Source organism: Populus euphratica, unplaced genomic scaffold (assembly GCF_000495115.2).
Source record: "Populus euphratica unplaced genomic scaffold, PopEup_1.0 scaffold179.1, whole genome shotgun sequence".
Taxonomy (NCBI): domain Eukaryota; kingdom Viridiplantae; phylum Streptophyta; class Magnoliopsida; order Malpighiales; family Salicaceae; genus Populus; species Populus euphratica.
Genome location: NW_011500059.1, coordinates 375095 through 393432, shown reverse-complemented (window position 1 = coordinate 393432; position 18338 = coordinate 375095). Strand labels below are relative to the sequence as shown.

At 34.9% G+C, this 18338-nt stretch overlaps 5 protein-coding genes across 9 annotated transcripts in view; 3 read left to right on the top strand and 2 right to left on the bottom strand.

The window, feature by feature from the left end:
* LOC105108021 (mitochondrial fission 1 protein A-like) overlaps positions 1-1080 on the top strand; it is a 3165-nt gene extending 2085 nt beyond the window's left edge. The window contains exons 3-5 of the mRNA XM_011002158.1: positions 171-292; positions 373-436; positions 539-1080. Coding sequence (XP_011000460.1) covers positions 171-292; positions 373-436; positions 539-624 — 272 coding nt within the window. The 3' untranslated portion in view covers positions 625-1080. The remainder of the gene's footprint in view (positions 1-170; positions 293-372; positions 437-538) is intronic.
* A 2704-nt stretch (positions 1081-3784) lies between these two features.
* LOC105108017 (uncharacterized protein At5g39865-like) lies at positions 3785-5521 on the top strand. The gene has a single exon (XM_011002154.1). It carries the CDS (start codon positions 4078-4080, stop codon positions 5311-5313), a length of 1236 nt encoding a protein of 411 aa, XP_011000456.1. The 5' UTR covers positions 3785-4077; the 3' UTR covers positions 5314-5521.
* Positions 5522-8921: 3400 nt separating this feature from the next.
* Positions 8922-12262, top strand: LOC105108016 (DNA-directed RNA polymerase V subunit 5A-like). The gene is made up of 4 exons (XM_011002153.1): positions 8922-9487; positions 9947-10123; positions 11370-11483; positions 11986-12262. The coding sequence occupies exons 1-4, from the start codon at positions 9176-9178 to the stop codon at positions 12109-12111; spliced, it is 729 nt and encodes a 242-aa protein (XP_011000455.1). The 5' UTR covers positions 8922-9175; the 3' UTR covers positions 12112-12262.
* Positions 12263-12933: 671 nt separating this feature from the next.
* On the bottom strand, positions 12934-15081 carry LOC105108015 (pentatricopeptide repeat-containing protein At2g35030, mitochondrial). The gene is given in 2 exon segments (XM_011002152.1): positions 12934-13081; positions 13083-15081. Coding segments are annotated over 2 exon segments (1893 nt in total). The 5' UTR covers positions 14951-15081; the 3' UTR covers positions 12934-13056.
* A 601-nt stretch (positions 15082-15682) lies between these two features.
* The window catches only part of LOC105108014 (uncharacterized), a 2836-nt gene continuing 180 nt past the window's right edge, over positions 15683-18338 (bottom strand). Inside the window, exons 2-3 of one of the 5 annotated variants that reach the window (XM_011002147.1) lie at positions 18129-18315; positions 15683-16091 (exon numbers count right to left, since the gene is read on the bottom strand). In XM_011002147.1, coding sequence (XP_011000449.1) covers positions 18151-18297 — 147 coding nt within the window. In that variant the 5' untranslated portion in view covers positions 18298-18315 and the 3' untranslated portion in view covers positions 15683-16091; positions 18129-18150. Of the gene's footprint in view, positions 16092-17126; positions 17808-18118; positions 18324-18338 lie in introns of those variants that run through there. The other 4 variants (XM_011002149.1, XM_011002150.1, XM_011002146.1 and 1 more) reach the window with 4 other exon arrangements.

The following is an 18338-nucleotide window of genomic DNA, read 5'->3' as shown; positions in this document are numbered from 1 at the left end:
GCAGGAATATTGAAAGGGATTCCCTAGATAAACCATTGGCTCTTGCATGTAATTGCTACCCCCTTGTGAGCAAATTCGCTCTTAAGTTTGTATGTGTCTTCAATTTTAATGTTCATATCTTTATTTAAAATTTGCGTCCTCTTTCTTGAACTAAATACCCTTTGTTGCAGCATCATTGGCAAATAGTAGCTCGCCTTTGCAACAGAGAGAGAAGATTTATCTTCTGGCTGTGGGATATTACAGAAGTGGTGAATATTCAAGGAGCAGGCAGCTGGTGGACCAATGTCTGGAGGTCTCTTGTGTTTATGTCTGCATAAGTGCTGTTTTCTTTTTGTTTTTTGCTTCTTTATTCTGAATTTCAACTTTTTGTAGATTGCACCTGATTGGAGGCAGGCTTTGGTCCTGAAGAAGACACTTGAAGATCGAATTGCCAAAGGTATGCTCACTTTGAACATTTTTACTCTCATGATAGCATTAATCTGAATAAGTTTCAAAGTTATTTGTCTAAACAATGCTGAAAATGTTTGTCAAAATGCAGATGGTGTTATTGGAATAGGCATCACTGCTACCGCTGTGGGACTGATAGCTGGTGGAATTGCTGCAGCATTCGCTCGCAAGAAATGACAACTCTCAATCCCATCAATGTGCATAAAAAATATTTTCAAAGAAGAGCAGCTTTTTGTGTTTTCAGCTTTCTAAATAATTTTAGATTATGAACAGTAGCATCACTCAGTTATATCCATGTTACAACTGCTATATTGTTTGTAGACAATAGCGTTACCTAAATAGGAAGCTTGAGCTATGAGTTGGTTCTATCATATGGCCATGTTTGAATCAATAACTCTCTGTACATAGATTCTTGTATTTTGTATAGCAGCAGCCTTGGAAAATTTGAATATGCTGTAGTGCGTGCGGACTCGTGGTTCTTGTAACATAAAGCAAGAGCAAGATTGAAGAAATCTCTATTGATCTCCATACAGTGCAGGATTGTTTCTCGTATATGTTAGGATGCTGGACCAGCATTGTAATAGTATTTTAGGCGTCGTCCTATTTTTTATGAGAAATGGTAGTTTCTTTTGATATAAAAGAGTCACAGTCATGATTGAGGGGATGACAAATAAAGTGGGGGGTGGTTCCTAATTCCCGAATCCAGGTTTATCGCATTTATCGTTTCCCTAGGCCTAATATTGCTCGACTAAGCTAAAAAGGCATGAGGTATAGTTATGACTGCATGTTAAATTTATTTTTTTTTGGGACAATTTATGTATGTATATAATTAAATAATTTAAAAACTATGCATGTAAATAAATAAATAAAATAAAAAGTCAATAATGATACCTAAAAATAAAATTTAAAAAATTAAGAAACAAATATAGACTGAGATATTTAATTTTGAAAAACAGAACATGTAAATTTATTTATTAAAATAATTTTTTATTTAAGAAAATAATAATAAAAATAGAAATATAAATTAAATTAATTGAGTAAAATAAAAGGAAAAAAATCATGCAAAACTACACTTATTAGAAATATTATATAAAAAATAAAGTTCATCTATACAAAAATTATAGATGAATTAGAAAAGTTCTTCAAATGTAAATATTTAACTAAAAAAATCATTTAAAAGAGACTCTCCAAAAGAAATAAATACTAATTTAAATATAAATTAAAAATATTTAGAGAAAAAAACATAAAAAATCATTAATTAAAAAAAAAAAGAAAAAAAAAGCTAGGCCAACTTGTTTACCCCGTTTATCAAGGCCCACGTGTGGGCTTGCCTAGGAAGGCTTGCACGATTGAGAACTTAATGTTTTCTTTGTTTGCAACTTCCACCTCAAATTAGTTTGGAAAAAAAATTAAATGGTATGTAGTCTAATATGTTTATATTTTAGCCATTATAATATAAGTTTTTTTTTATCAAAAAAACTTGTTTTTCAACTTATTTCTAACATAAAATATTTTAGGAATTGTGATAAATATATTTATGGTTTTATAAACTCTAAAATAACCACCCTAAAAATTAAATCAACCTGAATTCAAAAATCAACAATATTTGTTTTTTTTATAAACTTTAAAGATAAAACAAAATAATATAAACTCTTCTCATTAAATAGAACAATTTAATACAAATATTGTCTATATTTGATAACTTAAATCAATATCAATAACATTTTTTTTTTATTGTTGGAATCTAATAACCCCTTTTTTTTCTATTTTTCCTCCCTCAACCTGAGACTAAAAAATAACAAAAACAACTTTTATGCCAAAATTGAATTCAAAAAATATTAAGTACTAAATTATATAATTTATGTGATTTTTATAGTTTAATAACCAAAATGTATCTTTTGCAAAACTTATGACATGCCATCTATGTTTTATATTTTTTTTTAATTTTTTTTAATTTTTTTTCATAAAAATAAAAATTAATTAATTTTTAATTATAATAAAATCACAAAAAAAAATTAATGACTAAATTAAAAAAACAAAAAATTTTACATAGTCTATCAAGAAAGTTCGCTAGAGAATAAACAATATAAAATAATACGTATCTACTCCTTGCTAGATGTCCGGACAAAGAAATTATTGTACGAGCACATTTTTGGTCCACGGTACAAAACTATTGCATGTGCTGCAAGCCTTCCAGTCCATTTCTTGTGTACGTCACCAAAACGAGGGGGGCTCGATTCTGAAAAATAAAAGACAGAGAAACATGTGATCCTCCTACTTTGTGCATTGGTCAAATCAAGTCCTCTAATTTAACTTTGATCAAATCAACCCCTTTACTTTCAATAAAATACGACATGAGATCCTGTGTCCTAATATATCATAACTCACAGCATTGACCGGCCGATTATATAGTGATAAAGTTTGATTGAGGGGCTCATGTCAGCATTTATTAGAAATAAAGGGGCTGATTTGAGCCAATTTAACGCTAAGGGTTTGATTTGATCAGAGGTAACAAGCAGGGGAAACAAGAAAAAGACAGAATTTTCAGGGGATATAAGATAAAGACACAATTTACAGGGTGCTGCAAAGTTTTTAAGGATTTGTTTCCTTTTCCAGATTTTTAAAGGGCTGAAGAACAACAAAGATGGCATGGCATGACACCGACTTCACCAGCTCAACCTCACATTGCAACAAAAGAGTCATCGTCTGTTCTGCCCAATTATGCTTAGTGGCTATGGTGGCCCTGCAAATTTGTAGCCTGTCCATCTCGGCTTGTTTGTCATGACTACTTTACACACAAAGACAGATTGGATCCATGCCGACGCTGTTCATGATTTTCTTGCCGAGTTGTATTGATAAAGAGAGCATTTCATCCATCCTTGTTATAGGCAAGGCAGGGAAGCAAATATATTTACCCTTAAAACCTGAGTAAAAATCACACTTTGAGGGTCCGAATCTTTTTTCCCTCGAAATTAACACTAATTTCGAAATCAATATTATTGTATTTGCAAACAATTATAAGTTTGATTAGATGACAAACAGAGATATACCTTAAACATTGCCATGATTGCCTAGATAAATCTTATCTTTTGATTCAAATTTCATTTCCTAATTTAGCCTCTAATCTGACAAAATATAGCTCTAGAACACCAAAGATTTTATCCTTAATCAATTCAAAAATTCAAAGAAAATTCCAAACCTCCTGTCTGGTAGTGCTGTGCAGCTTTTTTTTTAGATTACATTTAAATAATGTATTTTTAAAAGATTTTTTTCATTTTTGTCATTAATATATCCAAGTTATTGAAAAACATCTAAAAATATATGAATTTAATGTTTTCTCACTAAAAAATTATTTAAGAAACAGATCAAATCTCAAAAACAAAACACTCCCATGATGACATCCATCTTCACCTTCCAACTCACTTGAAAGCTCTACTTCATCCGTACTTAACCTCTGTAGTTCTCTCTATCAACCTTCTTATACCTAAAACCCAGGCCAAGAAAGCAAGAGCAAGACTGGAGAAAGCAAAAGCTCCCCAACAAGCAAAAACAAAACAGGAGTAGAGTAAACAAGAAAGGAAGCAATACAACAGTAGCTCATAGAGAGTCAACGAGATCCATTTCTCCATCATGGGCTGTTATGCTTCAAGACCAAAGACCCTCCTCACAGAGAACCACCATCCTGAAGATTCCTTATCTTATGCTTCTCCTGCTAAAGATAACTCTGTGTTTTCTCCACAATATTCTTCACAATCAGTCCCTAGAGCTTTCTCTTTTCGAACCCCATTGGTCCACCATCCACCTTCAAGGAAAGGTGACTCTCACCACCTCGTGTCTCTAACTTCCTCCACTTATGGCTCTCTTGTCCTCGTTGACCCCAAAAAGAACACCCCAAAACCCTTTGATCAGCCACAATCACCAAGAAAAACAACCAAAAAGATACATAAAGCACAAAATAATCGAGACCCTTGTGAGCCTTTATCCCCTGATTCTGTCATTAACACTTGGGAGCTCATGGATGGTCTTGATGAGGATGATGGCCTTGATTTTGAGATCAATAACTCTTTTAAGCCAAGGTCATCACATTCTGATCATGCTATCGAGTTTGTCTCCAAAGCCAGTTCTCTTCATCATCCGAGTTCTGATGGGTGTGTGAAAAAGCTACATGCTTCTTGTGATTCGGTGACATTTGTAGTTGCTGAAAAGCCAGTTTCATTGTCAAAGCCATTATGGAAGCACTTTTCTGAGGAATCATTGCTTTCAAAGATGGATCCCAATGTAGCAGCAAGTTATACGCGTGCATTGTCATCAAGGCAATTGGGGTGTCACAAGGAGTCCAAGGATGCAACACCAGTGGATTCTAGTCCCATGAGTTGTACTTTATCAAGTAAAAATGGGACCTTTTTGAATGCCAAAAAAGGCAAAATTGTTCTGTATTTTACAAGTTTGAGAGGAATAAGAAAAACATACGAGGATTGTTGTGCGGTTAGAATGATATTCAGAGGTTTCAGAGTTGCAGTTGATGAAAGAGATATTTCAATGGATTCTACCTATAAAAAAGAGGTGCAAAGTTTGCTAAAAGGGAAACCAATGAGCCTTCCACAAGTTTTTTTTAGAGGAAATCATATTGGCGGGGTGGAAGAAATCAGGCAGCTAAATGAAGCTGGTGTATTGGCAAAGCTGTTAGAAGGTCTTCCTGTTCTAGATCCCACGTTGGTTTGCGAGACTTGCGGGGATGCAAGGTTCGTGCCATGTCCAAATTGTAGTGGGAGTAAAAAAGTATTTGATGAAGAACAAGAGCAATTGAGAAGGTGCCCTGATTGCAACGAGAATGGTTTGATTCGTTGCCCTGGTTGCTGCTCATAGATTATGCTTACAGTGCTTCAGTTTGTTGCTCGCCTTCAAAATTGCAACTTCTATCTTACTACTTGTAATCACCAATTCCATTGAAAACAGTTTGTTCTCATGATCTGTTTACATTGCTACTCCTACAGTCCTATTTGTCAAGCTCTAGGGTATAATTCCCCACTGTCTCTCTAAACAAGATCAATAAGAATCAACATTTTTTTATGCTTCTTCTTTGTTTATTTTAGCTTTCAGGATTGTGATCATTTGTCTCTTCTTTTGGTGGAACATTCAGTAAAGATGCATTCGAAAGAATATCCAGAGATTTTTCGTGCTGCAACAGTGTTTGGTGAATCTACTCATTACTGTATTTGGTCCCTTCATGACATATCTCCACTTTGAGTAATGTACTCGGAAATTAGAGAGTGATTATAATGGGTATATTTGGTGATGAGAAAATCTAATTATCAGGTCGTTGGTCCACAAAATTGATGCTGCCCCGTGCAGATTGAATGAATGACTGGTAGAGATGGAATCATGGATTCTTCTCTGCCAATACGTGAAGAAAGTCTTCAAAACAAAAATGGCCATACTAGCGGGTCAGAATAGCATATGATGAACCAATCTCAGATAAGCCTGCTTGCTGCATGATATCAGTGAGATGAAAAACAGACTGTCCCGTGATGTCCATTTTCCCAGGTCTCGTATTTCATCTCCCATGCCTTGATGTTTGAACTTTGACCAGAGCTAGGGCTGCAGCTGCCTTCAAAATCTCTATCTTCCAAACTGAAAATCCAGAGATGCAGGCAAAACAGGCACGAGGAATCCTTTGACAGCATCATAGATGGTACTGATATAAAAACGTGATCATTGTCACTGATGAAAAAAAAAAAAAAGAATTCTTAGGATAGATCTCGAGTAACTATTTCACTATCAAATTGAATATATATTATAATTGTGGCAGAGAAACTACCCCAGCTAGCACAAGACCAGAGTTACAACGACAGTGTATCCCAGCGCGTATAAGCCCGGTTACACTTGTATCGTGTTGGCCTCCGCACGCCTTCATGCGGCTCTGGCAGCGGGACATATCAAGAGAGATTCTTCTCCGGGCGGGAAGCTCTGGTCCCCGGGCAGGATAAAGACGGCGCTGTTCTAATTACCTGGAGGAACCATGCTAGAACAATGCCAAATTAGAATCCTGGGTCGTCCTATGACCTTTTCCACGCCCACTACAAGGATAAATCATAAATCCATTAAATGCTGCATTGTCCCTGAAGCAGATGTCTCCATGCGCAGGGAATCTCCTGGATAGAGTTTGGAGCAATTCTCACTTATTGGACACTGTCCATGACATAAGCATTCACTCCCATCGGCAATCCACAACTCCTAGATAAGAGATTTTGTATTCAGAGGTAGTTTGGAGCTACTATTCAATTTATTTTTTTATAAAAAAATTAATTTTTTTAAATATTTTAAAATTATTTTAATATGTTAATATTGAATATAATTTTTTTAAAATAAAAAAATTATTTTAATATAATCAAAATAAAAAATAATCACTGCTGAACTTTCAAATACTCCACCTCTTTACGTAAATCTTTGAACATTAAAGAAGTTAAGTATCCTCAACCTTCCTACCAAATTTATTTTATAAGTTTTCAGCTAAAAGAGACACATCGTCATTGTAAATTCTTAATAACCAATAATAAATAAATAAATAAATGGCAAGGAGTAAAATAAAGCTTTCAAAGGATACCCAATAACATGTTGGTTGTCTTTTCGGGAGAAAAAAATTAATTCTTAACATGTATAATTTGACTCAAAAATTTATCAATTTTTGAGAGTCTTTTATTGTTTTAGTTAATCATTATGTGTGTGTGTGTAAAGACAATCACCCTCGCTTAAGGGGGGATATAGAGTAAATTTCTAATAAGGTAAATAAAAAAATCCCATTTATTTAAATAAAACGTATTTTTAAATAATGCTCTATAACACACACACACACACACGAAGAGATAATTAGTATGAGTCGAGTCAGGTTTTTGCTTTATTTGGTTTGTGTTTCTTTGAAAACTTGGGCATCAGATAATTCTATTAAATTAAAAAATTGCTAGGTTTAGGATCGTGCCATTTCTTTTTATTTCCGGCATGCTTATGCAAGAATTAAAAAAAAATCAATCAAGTGCGATGAAATTTTGTCTTGTCATGAGTCAATTTTGTTGAGTCAATTAAATTTTATTAAATTAATATTTTTATTTAATTTAAAATCCAAATTAATTCGTTAAACCTGATTTAATAACCATATAGAATTATTAGGTTATCAAAACTCTATCGAAAGAGAACAAAATATAACCAAAGTCGAAACAAAGCACAGTAGGATGGGCCTCCCAAGAATCCAGGCCCGTTTAACGAAACCACCCTTACTGCAGTGATGCACGCGCCAGACTATGGCGTGGGATTTCACGAAAAACGAGAACTTCAGACAGCACCGAAGTAAATGATTTTGCGGATGACAAGAACTTACTGTCGTTGAACATTCAACTCTTAATCGAGAACTTTAACGTCACTGCTGAATTACCTAACCACCTCACCCGCGGGTTTTTCCCCTGGACAGGAGGCAGATTTCCGGAAGAAGAAAAGAATTCTGGCTGTGACGTAATAACAATCACCCTCCATGTTATTTCTGGGTGAAACAGTAATGGCTGTAGCCAGAGAGCACCGGTAGGGGTACTGTAAATTCCTAAAAATCCCAATTTAAGAAGGGAAAGATCTCTTTCCCATATCTGTAGTTACCGTTAAGTAATGTGGTACGAACATATTTTTTAAAAAATTAAATTTATTATTTATTTATTTTTTTAATATATTAATTGTAAAAATAAAAATAAAAATTATTTAATATATTTTTAAACAAATAATAATTTAAGAGTAACCAAATAATATTTTAAAAAATTATTATTATCATATTTTTAAACAAGTTGATTGATATAAGAAATATTTTTCCTTTTATTTTTTAATTTCTTTTTAATTATATATATGTATATAATTCTTGTGAAAAATAAAATATTACCACTTTTATTATTTTTAATTGCATATAGTTAAAAAGATATTGTATATTGATGATTAACTTTAGAATTATGATTTTTAGTTTTACAGCATGTTTGCTTTTATAAAAATAAAATCCTTGTGAAATTATGCTTGATAATATCAAATTCTTATTACATTATAAAACATATAAAATCAATTCATAAACTTTAAATAAACAAATTACTAGCAACAAAATTATATGTTTCAATACATATATATTATCAATTATTGATTTTAAATAAGCAATTCAATATAATCAATTAAAAAAATAAACAATGAAACAATCTATTTAATAAAGTATACGTTTTTTAGAAATTACAATTTATAACCCAAATTTTATTGTACGCATAATAATTTACATTAGATATTGCTCTACAGTTCAATTAATTTTATTTGCATCAAGAATATAAATTGTAATTTTTTAAAATATAAAGGGTAAGTCTAAAAATTATTAAGCTAGAGGATGCTTGAAACTTCATTTTCTGAATTTTATTTGGAGTATTGCTTCTTCTTTTTATATATAATAACATAAATGATAAATAGGAAAGTATTGTATCCCTGTACTATATAGGCCCCGCGAGCCATGGCACGCATGTCACCAGAAATTGGAGAGATCAGTCTTCTGGGAGAATGTTCTCACCATAGAAAGCACAACTCATAGTTCATACAGTTCCCATTTGAAGAAAGTAAACAAATAATCTGACAAGTAAAGGCACAGATACAGACTTCCATTTAGAGAGAGATTAAAAATAACAGACACAGTCACGTTCGTTTCAAGGGGAGGTTCTTGGGAGAAATGGAGCAAAATTTACTAACGGAGAGACCGAATGAAGAAGGAGGAGCTCATCAAGAAAAAGAAAATGGGAGTTTTGGAATGGAGTCTCTGGGGAGGTGCTTGAGCGGCTTTGTTGATGAAGGTAGCACAGAGAGCCACAGATACTATCTTTCCAGAAGAACGGTGCTTGAGATGTTAAAAGATAGAGGCTATTCTGTTCCAAGTTCAGAGATTGACATTTCTTTGCAAGATTTTAGAGGCGTTTATGGTCAAAACCCTGATATTGAACTCCTCAAATTTTCTGCCACCCATAAATCAGATCCTTCAAAAAGGGTATGTTGATTCTAGGGTTTGTTGGTTTTTCATTTCTTGTTTGGTTACTGAGAAAATTGTATTGAAAAGGAAGTTTTTATATTTTGGGTTTGCAATGTATTCCCCTTTCCCATATGATTTTTGGATGGGTTTATTGGAATATGTGTCAGTAGATGAAATCAATCACTGCATGTACACTGATCACCTTTATCTGCACCCAAGTTAGCCTAAGATTGCAGTTAATTAATCATGCATGTGGTGAAAACCGTGATTGAAGCTGTTCAGTTCAAGTAGCATGATAATCAAAATGAAACTGAATATAGTTGACTATGGTGGATGGTGAGATAATAACGTTTGTTGCTGTGATAATGTTTTCTGAATTGTGGCTACAAAATTGTGAGATGGAAGTATTATATCAATCACACTATGTTTTTGGTTGAAGGAGTCAGTTAATGTCTTTACTGGTTATTTGAATTGCAGATGCTGGTGATTTTCTGTGGCCTTGGTGTGGTTAAAGTTAGCATGATTCGTCTCATTACGGTTCAGATTACCGACAGAGACAGTTTGACTGGTCTGATATTAGTCTTGCAAAACAACATAACTAACCAAGCTATGAAAGCTCTGGATCTTTTCAAATTCAAGATTGAAATATTCCAGGTATGACTCCTAAGTAATTAATCTTATTTTCATGCTTTACATATCTAGATGTTATTAAGAAAGGGCAAAAAAAGCCACTGCCTCGTTATGTACCTGCTAATGTAGAATCTTGAGTAGGAACACTAGAGTTTTACCCTTCAGCGATTCAGTACGAAGTGGTTGTTTTGATGTATGGAATCTTCATTTTATCTGTTCCAAGCCCAGGATTCTTAATATTGGACTGGGCAATGGCCCTCATTCTTCTTTATGTATTAAATTCATCATGCCATATTTTTATTGTTGTAATGGATGGTGTGAAATAGCATGCAAATCCAGTTTTAGGTTGTCGTTTGAATTTCACATCAAATGTCCTTGTTTGAGTTGTCTTCTTGATGTCATAATGTTAAGTGTCTTTTGGGTTCTTATCCCCATTAACTGTGGCTCATGGGATTTTTGTGCTTTAGGTGGTACTTCTACAAATTGATTATGGCTGCATTTTCCTTCTTTTTTTTTTTTGTTCAGAGAGGTCAGAATGTTCTTCATTGAGTGCTTCTGGAGGATGTCCATAATGAGAATTAACAGTGGTGGAAACTTTCTTTATTGCATTCTGTTAATTTTCAACTGGATTCATTTCACTTGCTGCCTCCAAGAAAATTTTAATTATGCCCCCTTGGTATATCTTCATAATTACTTCTTGATTGCAAATAAATGAGAAGTGATATATTGAAATTCCATTGCTTTGCGAATCATGGGGCCATGAGCATGTCAAAATTAAATGAATTGTTAGGAAGCAATCATATTTCAAAATTGCATCGACAGAGATGGTTTACTGCTGGAAGTTGTTTTGGAAAAACATGTTCAGCTGTTTATAAGTTGTTGACAGAGCCATGCAACAATAGAACAAATTAGACTGCACCCTTGTTCGGGTTTAGAACCTAAAATGCAGGAGTTATGGTTGAAAATCAATACTGTTCAGAACAAATTCTTAGGTTACTGTATGCCCAAATTTGTTAACTTGTGCACTTTTTATCTTATGGTAATTAAGTGCGCATATTGCTTTACAGTGCAGAACAATTTCTACATGGCTTTTCTCTATATAATTTTGTTTTTGGATATTAGACAAAGGGTGAGTATTTAGACAGTAACTGCCTATGTTAATGTAGCTTTTGGCAATATGTAACTTGTATGCTGATTGCTTTTTGTGTTCTAGTCACAAAGTTCTCTAATTATGTTCCTAGTATTTGACGATGGTTTGGTTTGTCCTCAGATAACTGACTTGCTTGTTAATATCACAAAGCATATATTAAAGCCAAAGCATCAGGTGCTAAGTGAGCAAGCAAAACAAAGGCTATTGAAGAAGTACAGTATAGAAGAAAAGCAGGTCAGCTTTGAAACCAAGAAAAGCTATAAATGATGTCTCCTGGAATATATTTCTCGCTTGCTCCCTTGTTATGTTTATTGTTTCTTAAATGGTTAATTACTTTTCTTGATTGATTTGTCTGAATATTGTCTGTCACAAAGATATTAAAAAATAGCTGAAATGATATTTAGAATAAGACGCAAGTAGAAGGCTCGCCTTGAGAAAATATGATCATCCGAATTTCTATATCACATGCATTTTAATGGTCAGTGCATCAATATAATAGATTCTAGCTGTATTCACTTGATTAATAAATGATATAATTATTCCCTTAAGTATTTTCCCTAGTTGTGCAGTGGTTAATGATTCAAAAGTTGTGTTTTTACTACAAAGTCATGCCTTGACTGTGACTAATTCTCTCAATCTGAGTAACGTTTCATTTCTCATATTATTTATAATTTACTTGACTGATAGTCTCAACTATCAATTCTAATATTAATCTTCATTTCCTGTTATTTGATAGCTTCCTCGACTGTTAAAGAATGATGCAATTTCACGATACTATGGCCTCGAGAGGGGACAGGTGGTGAAGGTCACCTATGATGGTGATATTACCGGGTCACATGTAACTTATCGTTGTGTCTGGTGATGTAATGTGTTGTTCACAATGTCTTACCGTGGATGTTGTAGAATCTGTTGTATGTTATGCCTGCTTGTGCTATGGATACTTTTCAATGACATTTTATCATTGGTACTGTGTAGCAACCTTATCTTCTCTATGATCTTCTTCGTTCTTTCTGGCTCGTAGAGTGAGGCACAACTTGAACCAGAGAGTTAGAAAGAGTATAACTGTAGGAATGGGGAATATTTTGGGAATTGAAAGCATGTTGTCTGTGTTTCGTTTGAAACACGACCATAGTGGGCAGCTTTATCTCGTTAGTTATTCGAAATTGGAAAGTCTCAATAAAAAGAAAAGTGGGATATATCAGATAAGACTAGCATTGGGCTCCATAGATAAATCCTCCACTAGCTACTTAACAATGCTTATGCCGATTCTGCTAAGGTATGGGCTGGTCTGTTACAATTTCAGGACAGATGATGCAGAGGGAAAGCGTGGTGCTTGCTTATTAATATCTAGGTTATTTCCAACAGGGTCCCCTCAATAGGATAGATTCAGCAAAACAACGCAAGCCATGAGCCCAAGCAGCCTGCGGCAGCTATTCTCCAATTGGTTTTGAATTGTCTAGTTCTGCAAATATTTTTCCCTCCCATTACAAAAATGATTGATTTTTCCTTTATTTCATATCATCATATGACCACTCTGATGACAGGAAATTCTTGCTCGCAAGACCAAAATGTTATTCATTAACACACAGTGCACTGTCGGAGAATCAAGAAAAGAGTACCCCATGCACCAAATACATTACACTATAAAACTGAGCTTCAATTTTGGTAGATTGATAGCCATCAATTGTGATTCACATTTACAGTGTTTTATAATTAGTCAATCAAATGAATATACTGCTAAAACATGAATCCTTCTGCCTAGAATCCTTCATTGTTCATCTTTGACTACATTTTCATGAAGTTTTGGTTATCTGAGTTGATGAAAAATCTTCATCATCAACAAAATCATTATTCGGTACATGCTCTGCCTTCTTCATTTCTGCATGAATATCATGGACTAAAGAATAGATAAGATTAGATTGATAATGAGACTTGTCACGAGCTAAAAACACGTGAACCCTGTTTCCAACTTCAATCCAACTGCAACCAGGTTGCTTTTTCAATCCCTTTTCTTTCATTTTCAACCTCACTCTCGAGGCTTCTCTCCATTTCCTACCAGAAGCATATATGTTAGACAACAACAAATAGGTTCCTGCATTCTCGGGATCCTCCTTTTCGAGCTCTTTTGCAGCCAGCTGCCCTATTTCCAGATCCCCGTGGACGTTACATCCAGCAAGTAAACCGCTCCAAATAGAGGATGATGCCTTGGTCCCTAGCTGCTTAATAAAATCAAAAGCTTCCTTGAGCCTCCCTGCTCGACCACATAAATCCACCAAACATGCATGATGATCCTCTCTTAATTGTATGGAATTGTCTCTCCCAAGCTCGTCAAAGTAGTTTAGTCCCTCATCCACCAAACCAGCATGGCTGCAAGCATTGAGCAATTCCACATAGCTAACATCGTTAGGCTTAAACCCTAAACCCCGCATGTCCTCGAACAATTCAATTGCCTCCATCCCACATCCATGATGTGCATAGGCTGCAATCATACCATTCCACAAAACCAAATCCCTCTGGCCTATCACTACGTCATCAAAAATTTTCCTTGCAATAGTCAACTCCCCGCATTTCGAGTACATATTCAAGAGTGCAGATGCGACAAATGTCCTATCCTGATAAGCACTTTTACTGATCAACAAATGAACTTGCTGCCCTTCACCAAGACCAGCCAAGTCACTGCAAGCTCCCAAAACATTAACAAAGGTTCCCTCATTAGGCTTGGCTCCACCATCCTTTATCATTTCCACAAAGACCTTCAATGCTGATTCACTTTCTCCCTCTTGAACATACCCAGTTATCATGGTAGTCCAGGAAACAACATTCTTTTCAGGCATCTCATTGAACACCTTCCTTGCCCATGCTAGCTCTCCATTCTGAATAAACCCTGTGATCATTGTATTCCACGAGGATAAATTCCTTTCAGGCATCCTCTCAAACAAATCAAAAGCCTCATCCAGCCTCATATTCCTGGCATAACCAGTAACCATCGCATTCCATGACACAACATTCCTCTCTGGCATCCTATCAAAAACCTTTCTAGCCTCGTCAACTCTCCCAGACCTCGCCAACCCCATAACCATCGTAGTCCACGAAATCACATCTCTTTTAGGCATTTCATCAAACCTCCTCCTAGCCTCCTCCACCCTTCCACATTGAACCAAAGCAGCAATCACTGTATTCCAAGAAACCATATTTTTCTCATGCATCCTCTCAAACACCTCAATAGCCTTATCTACCTCCCTATTTTTTCCATACCCATCAATCATTGTATTCCAAGAAACAACATTCTTCACTGGCATCACCTCAAACAAGCTCTCAGCTTCCTCAATCCTCTTCAACCTCACATACCCACTTAACATCGCAGTCCAAGTGACCACATCTTTAATTGCATCAACTCTATCAAACAACCTCCTTGCTTCCACAATCAATCCACATTTTATATACCCAGAAATCACTGCTGTCCATGTCACCACATCTCGTTCATACATTTTGTCAAACACTTGACGTGCGTCATTGATATTCCCTTCTCTACTTAGCCTAGTGATTAGCAAATTGGAACGTGCTATGTTAGAATTGCGAATGCAATCTCTATTAGGTGCTGAAATTTTGCTTGAATGATAGAGGTTACACAGAATTAAGGGTAATCTATTAGTTTTTCTTGAATAGGACAAAGTGTTTGGTATTTTAAACACTAATTGCATTTCAGAACACAGCAATCGACAAGCACCCAAGTCTTTGTTTTTTTATCAGAGACAAAAGGAAGCTTATCCTGCTTAAGAGACTCAGACAGGCCGGCAGAACCTGCAATCTGACCAGCCTGGTTTAAAGTAAAAACCTGGTCACAACCTAATTCTTAACATGTTAACTTCTTTATATTATTCAGTCAAAGCACAGTCAAAACCTATATCGTTATACGTTAATTTTTTTAATAAAAAATTAATATCAAAACAATAATATTTTAATTTTTCTTTTAAAAAATATTGTTTAAGATTAACTTTCAGACCGGAACTCAACCATGTCCTGAACCATTTAGGTGGTGGTCAAGTGATAAAAACTTGGGATTAAAGGGTTTGTTCTCTCTGTAGTCTCATATTTGAATCCTTGGTTGTTTATATGATGGCCACTGGAGATTTACATGGTCGTTAACTTCAGGACCCGTGGGATTAGTCGTGGTATGCGCAAACTGGCCCGGACACTCACATTAATCTAAAAAAAAAAAACTATGTTCAAAATAACACTCGACTAGTTTTTGAAGTTTTGTTAAGATTTGAATATAAGAAAATTCGAGATTTTTAATTGTTTCTAAATTTTAATGGCTTAATTCATTAATTTAATTGTGTATTTGCTAAAATCTTTTAATTTTATCTTTATGTTAATAGTATTTCTTCACTCAGATACTATTTGATATGCGAAATTTGTTGAAATCATATTATACATAATGTTTGTTTCATTTTCCATTTAATAATATTTGATGCAAGAAAAATAATTAAAATTAAGAGGTCTCACAATCATTTACAATAGCGTGACAGGCAGAAACATCAGCCCAGATATTTCATTTCATATCTCTAATGCCTTGCAGGAGCAAGGCTCACTAAATCACACCCCCCTTGCAGTGCCACCACAGAACAAACCAAATCGAACGTGCCTTTCATTGGTATATTTACAGTTGCCGCCGATCTATATGCAATTCATGATGGCTTGCGGTTCAACCATCAGTGCAATGGAAAAAACAATTGAAACGTTCATCTTTTAAATCTCACACCTTGCAAACATTCATAGCACAATTGCAGAGGATTGAGAGCTCCAAATTCTGCAGAATAGTCTCTTCTGTGGATATGATCTGCAAAAGTCGGTTTAAATAAGAGTTACAATTCCAATGTGTTGGAACTAAAATTCCAACTATCTTTGAAGAACCAAAATCTTGAGCTGTTGAGTGAGATCCCGCCTGACCGTAAAGGTTCTAATATCAATATCATGTTAAATAACCATTTCAAATATAAGAAGGATACAGGCTCAACATGCGAACATGAATTCAAGCACATGAACACTTTATTTAAATGCTCTGCCAAGGAAATGAATTCAACTTCTGTAACTGGCACTGGATAAGCTGAACTTCATCACGATTATTTAACATGCCCAAATCAGTCTGCTGCAAATTCCCCACGTACCAAACAATCTTTCTCATTTGTTAAGATTCCCATAAAAAGACAAGGCCACAAGTTGCAAAGATAGTTGAAATAAAGCTATAATGGGATTTTGAGGATCATAAAAAAACGTTGTCGGGAGTAAACAAACCACAGAGACCAAAATGGAACATAAGTGACTGCCCCAGAGCAAAGGTCCTCTCCCAAAACCTGAGGCATTGGAACAACCTCATAGACCCACCTCTGAGCCCGTGCAGTTAAGAAACCTAGCTTCATTCATATGCTTCACTAGCGATCCATTAGGAAAGGGTAATGGTCCACCTCTATCAATAAATTATCTAGTGAACTAGGACTCAAATTCCCCAAAATTCGCAATAATGAAAGCAGCAATTGAGCTTTTCTCTCTTTTTGTTGATGAATGAGAAATTCGTATATTGAAATTCACTAAGTAGGATGCTTAGCAGAGAAAATAGCCTTCAAATCTCAGACATGAATATCATGAGATTAATTTAGCTACATACTAAATCCATGTCTGCAATATCTTAACCTAGAAATTTAAAATGATGAGCGAAACCCAAAAATATTATTTATATTATTTTTTAATATGTTAAAGCGCTTAAAACTTATATTATCTCACATTATTTTGTTTTATTAATTAATTTTAAACAAAAATAATAATATTGCTGAGATTAAAACTCATAACTTTTTAGTCAATAAAGCTCTTATAACATAACAAAAAATATTCTTAATCTAAAATCTTAAACTATTATATAAGATGTCAAGATATGCAAAAACAAGCCAGCACCATGAATTTAGTGAAAACTTCTCAACTGCTATAACCACCACCATGGTATCTAAAACCCATAAATTAAGATGTCCAAGACACAGACGCAGGCTGCCAAACTTTGAAGTTCATGCACGGGCATATAGAAAGAGATGCACTGGCTTTGTATAACCAAATGAGGTGTCAGATAAGACTCCGTCAGCTTCCGGTGATAATGAAAATGACACTGTGGGATGACGAAGTAAAGTTCCTGAAAACCTTGACAGAGAAACCTGGTGATAATATAATCATGAATAAACCGCCTTTGCACCGCTGGCCCTCCCTCCAGAAAAAAATGAGGTCAAGGAAAAAAACAATTACCGCTGAAATTACAACTTCATTCTAGTTTTACATTTCTGTCAAGGTCAGCTCTTTCCCATGATTGTACATTCAAAGGAAGCTCTACATCAAGCAATACTGGTAACTACATAAACTATGAAAGTAGTCTCCTTTCTTAATCCTAATCACACATAATTCCTAGAAATTTCAAAAGACACAAACACAAACACTAGACAGAAAGCTCAGCCGTGCCACGGACAAAATGAAGACGTCATGCATCCAACTGCTGTTTATCAGCAGAAGCTGGGAACTAAAGAAGAAACTCGATTACAAGAAAAACATATGCCTTTTCGAGACTAAATTAAAAAAAAAACACCAATTTATTTTGATATTGTAAATTCCAGCAGTTAAGCAGCTGTTGTAGAATTTAACAAGCACCAGAAGACATCAGATTGATTCAATAATTGGGGCCAAGGAATCAAACTGAATCCAATAAAGAAAAAGAAGGATATATGGGAAGATCAATAAAGAAGCAGCAATTTCCAGATTGAATTAGATAAGAGAAAAGGTTTGCAGATACACAGAAGATAAGGCAATAAATATGGGAAAAGAGAGAGAGTTACCTTCTTTTTCTTTTTTTTTTGAAGGAAAAGGATCAGCCAACATGAAAAGGACCAATATCTCCAGTTCTAAGAGAGCTGGCAAGCTCATCAGCAACAGTCAAGCAAGAAGAAACCCATCCAACAAGTGCCACCCACACCATATTTGCCATCCATAAGGCCATGCCCCATGGCATTGCCATTTCCCCTCTGTCTGTTTCTCTTTCCCCTTCTCTCTTTCTAT